This window comes from Prosopis cineraria, unplaced genomic scaffold (assembly GCF_029017545.1).
Source record: "Prosopis cineraria cultivar Desert tree isolate PC_DT_omini unplaced genomic scaffold, ASM2901754v1 PC188, whole genome shotgun sequence".
In the NCBI taxonomy this organism is placed as follows: Eukaryota; Viridiplantae; Streptophyta; class Magnoliopsida; order Fabales; family Fabaceae; genus Prosopis; species Prosopis cineraria.
The window spans coordinates 50,055-57,470 of NW_026555515.1; the positions used below are offsets into that span (position 1 = coordinate 50,055).

Sequence of the window (7,416 nt, forward strand, 5' to 3'; positions counted from 1 at the left end):
TATTTTGATGGTTAATTAATGTTGTTGGAAAAAAATATTAATCTTAAAATTACAATTTTTTAAAAAAATGGAATTAAAAATATAAAATAAATTGATAAATTAAATATATATATATATATATATATGTTTTTATCGATTTTCATTATTTGTGAATTTCTTCCAATAATAAAACAAAAAGGGATGAATATATAATTAGTCCATCGCACGTAAATGAAGAAATTAATTCAGTAACTACTAATTAAAAGCCGGTGGACAAAACAAAAAAGAAAAAAACAAAAAGTAATGAAAATTAACGTATATCAAAAGATGATCAAGCGTTAAGCTTCATGAAAAATTTAAAAAGCAAGGAAAAGTTTAAACTAAATTAAAAGTAATAAGCAAATAAAGAGAGAGACAGAAGAAAAATATGTGATTGTAATATAATTTATGTTTGATTTTTTTTAAATCGGTTGAACATACTAAAATTTATTTAAATGATTTAATCTAAAATTTAATTGAGATGTATAATGATAAAAATATACACAAATTTTTTGTATATATTTTGATGATTAATTTAATGTTGTTGGAAAAAATGTTAATCTTAAAAATTGCAATTTTTTTAAAAAATGGAACTAAAAAATAAAAATAAATTGATAAATTAAAAATATAAATTTTTTTATCGATTTTCATTATTTGTGAATTTCTTCCGATAATAAAAACAAAAGGGGATGAATATATAATTAGTCCACCCCACGTATTTTCAGTTTTACCTAATAATAACATGGGGTCGGGATTTATTTAATTTTCAATTTTGACCTCAGGTTAAAAAAAACCCAACAGTGAAAGGTAGAGCTGATAATTTGGGCCGAGCCTGACGGATTAGCCGAACTCACTTGAAAAAAGTTAGGGTTAGGTTTAGAAAAAAAAATAATTTGTTTATGTTTGGGCCTATTAGCTTGAATATGTACGAGAAAATTCGAACTAAGCCTAAACTGTTCGGGCTTGGCCCAAATACCTGAATAAAAATATTTTATTTTTACAAAATATATTAAATATGATAAATATTAATTAATTAATTTTTAGGTTATTTTATACTAAAATATCATATATTTGAGTCTTATACATCATTTAAATATTAAAAAATATATTTATATTTTTTATAAAATAAAATAATTAATTTTAAAGTAAAAAATTAATTAAAAATAATTTTAAAAATATAAATTTGAATATCCAAACAGCCCGAGAAAATTTAGATCGAGCTTGACTGTTCAAACTTTTCAGTCGATTTAATTTAGGGGGTCAGGTTTATTTAAATTAAATTTAAATAGACCGATCCACTTGAATTCTAACATTAGTGGAAGGGCATGAGCTGGAACTTGAAATTAGAACATGTGCGTTCACATTCAAATTTGGATGCAATAATTACGGACGGAATGGACAAGACAGGAGGGCGACAAAAATGGACAGAGACACTAAGATGTAGGGCTGTGCAAAAGTCTCCCAGTCCTGTCTGGTCCAGTCCAACCCGAGATGGTCTCAGTCTTGTTCGGTCTGTATAGTCACTGGTCCTTCAGGACCAAAAGGACTAAAAAGACCAGACTATTTTTTCGGGTTGGACTGGACAAGAGACCAGGCATCCGGACCATTTGGTCCAGTCCAGTCCTATTAATTTTTTTTATTATAATTATAATTAATTTATTTTTGACAAATGTTTAAAGTGTAATTGATGCTAAGGAGATGATTGCATAAAGATTTATTAAGTTTGTTTCTAAATTGTTATTGTAATATAGTGTTGTTGAATTTTTTGAGTACTGTTTTTATTAAAGTTTATAAATTTAAATAATTTAGACTATAACAAAAATATTTTTTTTCTTATTGTTAGAAATTATTATGGATTTATTATTATTATAAGTATTTTTACTATCTTAATTGAGTTTATTATGTTGGAATGGATTATTGCCTCTCATAGAATAAAAAGAGGGAAAAAAAGCTAAGTGAGTACTGAACTGACAGGACCAGTCTCCCAGTCCTATGGACCAAGTCCGGTCCTGTTAATCTTCGGGTTATCACTGGACAAGACTGGACTACGGGTTGCCTAACCCAGTCTTTTTCATGAAAGAGACCGGACTTCGGGTTAGGGTGAAGTCCAGTGCCGTCCAGTCCTTTGTGCAGCCCTACTAAGATGGATTTCAAGATGTGATTCGTCAAAATCGCGCCTCTGATTTCAAGATCTGCCTTTGCTTTAGTTCTCTTCAACAAAGTATCACATTAAACATGAGAATTGCCCACCTCCCGTTTTACTCAACCCAAAATGCTCGAGCATTTCACAAGCAGGGCTGTACAGCAGGCTGCAAAATAAAACCCCGTCACAAACACCAGGGACGAATCCAGAATTCATCATAAATATGGGAAGCTAACAGTAATTTTTACATTTTTTTTATAAACAAAATTATATTTATTTTTAAAAAAGTTTGGGTGGGGCCACAAATTCGTCACTGACAAACACAGCCCTTTACTTTGTGATTGTGTCTCCTCCTTTTTAATCATCACCTTCCGTTTCAATTGATGAGTCCAGCCCAATGCCAACGTTTAAAGATGCTTTATTTCTCAAGGACGTGGTTATACATTATGGGGAAAATTGGCCACAAAAATTAAAACACTTAAATATTTAAATATAAATCCTAAATGTAAAAATAAAGCATGCAAGTGCCCCTTCTTCAAGGGACAATATCTTTTTCCTAAAAATATTAAAATGCTCTTTCTTTTTCGCATACTTTTTCAGATTACAAATTATTGAAAATTCATCGACGTTCAACATAATAGTGCAACAAAAAGAAAGGAAAAATATTTATTTTGGTATTTCTTATGAAAAAAACAAGTCTCTCCAAGACTATGGTTCCTTGTAAGTTTTATTTCAAAAATTGCCACCTATGCTCAAATATTGGACTCTTAAATGGTCCTCGTGGCCAATTTTCAAGCATTTATTGACCGCCAAGCCGCACAACGTGCACGCCCCGCCTGAAAAGCGTGTGGCTCTCGCGTACTTCCGCCCCAATAATCTCCGCCCTTGGATTCAATATCACGTGGGCATCTGGACACGTGTCAAATCAAAAACTCAGAGTGGTGAATCAGGATGACCCGGATGAAAAAACCCGACCGAATTGGACCATTATCGTTCACATTCAAACCTTCTGTGCATAAATAATATTTGTTTACCCACGGGATGAAAATTTGGGTGGGATACCACTTGAGGGCTTGCAGAGAGGGGTCAAGGACAACGGGCAAAAATGTTTGACAATTGAGAGAGAGAGAGCGAGAGAGAGGAGGATTTCAAGATATGCTTCGTCAAGAGACAACGTGGCTTTGATTTTCTCGCCATCTTTATTTTATTTCTTTTATTTGTCCTCATTCATATAGCCCAATATATGACTCAACTTGGGCGCCACCAATTATGCTGGTACGACGATGAATATTGGATCTTAACCCCAAAAAAAACGAATGTTGCATATTCATATAAATTAAAATTCATAAATACTATATTATAATCTATTACTCTTGTTATTTGAATCCCATGGCATGAATCAAGTCACTCGTTTTTTTTTTTTTCACTAGAATTAATATTTCATATGACACGATAATATTAGTTTAATTAAGATTTATAAAACATCTAATTTCAAAATTCTTCAAGGGGATTATGTATAAGAGGAGTATTTTTTTGTTTTGAAATTTTAGAAAAAAATATTTTAATAATTTTTTAGTGTTGTTGAAATTTTATAGCTGTAAATTGGGACATTAATTGAATCAATGAATTTAAGCCTCTTACCATATTCAAATCTTTATTATATTTACATTTTGGTGAAAAAAATGCATAAAATGCGGGAATAACAAAAATTATGGTAAATATTTGAGCAAGTTGGCTGTTAAGAAAACCATGGGTGGTGTTTGAACAGGCCCAACCAAGTCGGCGGACTTGTTTCTCTTATAAATTGCGTTGGGCATGTAGGGGTTTCAGTGGAAGCAAAGACTGAAGCGGACGGCATGAAGGCAATGGCAGTTTACGAGTCGGTGTGGTTTCAGACCCCATGACCTCTGAAACTCTGCATCAAGTTTGGTGTTCAGTCTCTGAAACCACACTGACTCGTAACCTGCCATTTCTTCAAATTTTCCCTCTCTCTCTCTCTGTCTCTGTCTCTCTCTCTCTCTCTCTCATCGCAGCTCTAGAATAGCCAGGAGGATGAAAACGCATAGCTTCTTCTGGGGAGCCATGTGCTAAAGATGAACTAGCAACGAGATCAAAGGTGGCGGATCTGGGGGTGTGGTCGACGGCGAACCGCTGCGGCTGATGTGCGAGGACGATGCGATCCGATGGTGGGATTTTCGGGGTCCACAGCCGACTCCGGCTTCTCTTATTTGGCTGGTTAGAGTTTCAATTTCGATGATTCGGCTGCTATCAATGATTCTGAGTCGATTTGATCTAGTTATGCTGTAGTCAGTTGTGGCTTCTGTTCAATTATTTTGGCCACCCATGTTATTGGCTGCTTAGGTTGTTTGTGAATCCTGATCTCTTTTCTTGCGAATTTTATTTTTTGTTTTCTCAGCATGAATTCTACATAAAATAATGGAAAAATTGTCGTACAATCTCTCCTTGAAAATAAGTTGTTTAGGGAAATCAATAACAATTTAACTATCAAATACGCACCAAGCTTATTATTTTTTTCACTAAACTTATTACTTGCACAGCAACCCTATTATTGTATTATTTTGCCCCTATCACTTTGCTGTGCAAAGGTACAAAACAGCCTTTGAAAATATCATATAATTTACACCTTTATGATATGCAAGGTCAGCTTAGTATGTAAAATCATAGGTTTGAAGTACAAGGTGATAAATTTGGAATACAAGGTTATAAGTTTGGAGTGAAAGGTGATAGACTTGGTGTGCATTTGATCCCTAAGTAGGTTCAAGTTCTTCAAAATAATTTTCCCCTTGAGGAAGGATTTTCTGACAATTTTCCCTAAAATAAATGTGTTAATATCTAAAAGTTTGATAGAGTTTTGAATGTTTTCAAAAAAGGAACTGTAAAATTATGTAATTTTGATATTTTTCAAAAAATGTTAAAAAAAAAAATACAAGACTGCTTAATCAAGAGTTCTTTATAGTTTATACCAATTTTTAATTGTTTTAGTTGGGCCTGTTAATCCTTCCCCTCTAACACCATTTAAAATTGTTAATATGGCTAATCGTGTAAGCGTGTAGATGGTGAATGGCTAACACGTGGGTTGAAATGGAGAGAGCAAAACTTGAAACAGGGAGTGGTTCGAGCTCAAGAGCCCGCTTCAGGCTGTACACTTCTGCATTTTAAATCTGGAAAATCTGCGCCTTCCAGAAACACGCCCTCAATGTTCAGAAGGAACAACAACGTTGGTGGTGGATTTGGATCATCCTCGGGCCTTTCTCTTATCTTTTCATCATTGTTTGAAGTTACCCACTTCCTATGATTTGGTTTTCCAATTAATAAATCTTGTCAATTGCAAACCTTTTCTTCCCAATTTTTATCAAATAAAAAAATGGTTTTTTTTTTTGTAAGAAATTTAAAATTTTTGCTTGCTCGGATGTTTGTCTTGAGTGAACTATTTTCTCGTATTGTTTGTGTTAGATTGAAAAACAATAAGCTCCATCCAGTACTGGACATGGCTCCCAACACATCGGAGAGCGACGTCCCCTGAATTCGAGATGATGATAACCAGGAAAATGGAGCCTCCGGCGAAGATCAGGAACCTGGCCCCAAGAAGAAGCGCAACCATCGCCACACCCAGCACCAGATCCCCTAGTATTGGGCAAATAGGCACAGATTTTCCGCAGTTTAAATGCAGAAGTGATCAGACCAGTATCTGGAGCGCGAACCATTCTTTTGTTTCAAAATTGGTTGCAGCCATTAATCTACCTACCTGGATGCTTGCATGGAGATACTTGTTAGCCACATCAACAATTTTTAACCGGTGTTAGAAGAGGGGGATTAACACACCCAACATTTGAAAGTATAAGGCATATCAAAAAACTCGTGTTTGTGGGAGGAGGGGGAGAAGTTTCCCGTTTTAATTTTATTTTCTGGAGGGTCTTGTAGTCATATATATTTTACTCCCTTCAATCCCTTACCCGAGTTGCAAAACTCTTGCATGATATGAAACATGCCATTAGTTCACTGTCAGCAAATTCTTGGCGAATGATTCTAATATCTTTTTTAACATGGCAGATGTTTTTTGATAACAAAAAAGAAGACAGTTTATTAAAACATTAGGAGTTTTTTTTAAACATTGCAGCTAACATATATCTTCCCTCAGTCCTTATATTATATATAAGGTATTTTTTAAAAGTTTATTTTATTTCTAAATATGATTGGTTCATAATATTTGTAAGTAATTAGATAATTTTATTCTTGTTTTGAAAAATAAAAGATATATTAATTGCGTGATTTATCCACCATTACTATATAATATTAACTATGATATTAGTAAAATCAAAGCTAAAAAATCATTATGATTTCAGGTGATTTCAATTAAATAATAAATTTTTATTAATATAAAAAATTTGATTAAAAATATTTTATATATAAAGATGGTGGGAGTATATGTTGTGTGCGCTCACATGCCTCACTTGCTAGCCAGGTGTTTTGAGGAGTGTTTTATTCCTTATCCCCTATTGATAGTTTTTTTTTTTTTTTGGAAAAATATACATCTTTGAACTTGTTCTTAATTATCAATTCAATCTTTAAATTTTGTTCAGAAACAGTTCGATTCTTATATTTTTTATTTGAAATAATTCAATCTTTATAATTTTTTGACTCAATACAATTCAATTCTATAATCATTTCTCAACTCAAGATTACAAGGAAAGGATTGTGTTGAGTAAAAATTTAATGAATAAATTGGTAATTGAAAAAAAAAACTAGAGATTAAAAATATATTATCCGTGATTTTTTTAATATTGTGTGGAACTTAATCACAAAGGATTTATGAATTTATCACATTTTGTTATACTATATTATGTTTTCATATATTAATATAATACTTTTTTAATCTTATTTATAATTTATTTTCAATATGTTTTACTAGTATTAATAAAAATTTTAAAACTTATTAACTTTACTTTAAAATTTAATAAGTTTTTAACTTTGTCCCTGTTAAATATATATAATTCAATAACATATTTTCTTTTTTCAACATGCAATGGAGGGTAAAAGTAAAAATTTATAATAAAAATTTAATGATGTGACTTATAAATAAGATAAAAAAAATTCTCTCTTTATTTTATAAATAGAATCTGAGAAATGTATATTTTTGGGCATAAAAAACAATGCGGACCACACTTTAGGATGCTGCCTATCAAGAGCACGTATTTCTACAAATCTAAAAGATATATCATGATATTGTTCAAGTG

The 7,416-nt window shown here is 32.0% G+C and overlaps 1 protein-coding gene across 4 annotated transcripts; it reads left to right on the forward strand.

The window, feature by feature from the left end:
- The first annotated feature begins 3,996 nt into the window (after positions 1–3,996).
- On the forward strand, positions 3,997–6,192 carry LOC129295789 (uncharacterized). Of its 4 annotated transcripts, XM_054934355.1 has the most exons (3): positions 3,997–4,396; positions 5,229–5,459; positions 5,636–6,192. In XM_054934355.1, exons 1-3 carry the CDS (start codon positions 4,322–4,324, stop codon positions 5,648–5,650), a joined length of 321 nt encoding a protein of 106 aa, XP_054790330.1. In that variant the 5' UTR covers positions 3,997–4,321; the 3' UTR covers positions 5,651–6,192. The 4 variants fall into 4 exon arrangements, 2 of the variants coding, with proteins under 2 accessions (XP_054790330.1, XP_054790331.1); XR_008589645.1 differs by having other exon boundaries at positions 3,997–4,522; positions 5,229–6,192; XR_008589644.1 differs by having other exon boundaries at positions 3,997–4,522; positions 5,236–6,192.
- Positions 6,193–7,416: the final 1,224 nt, after the last annotated feature.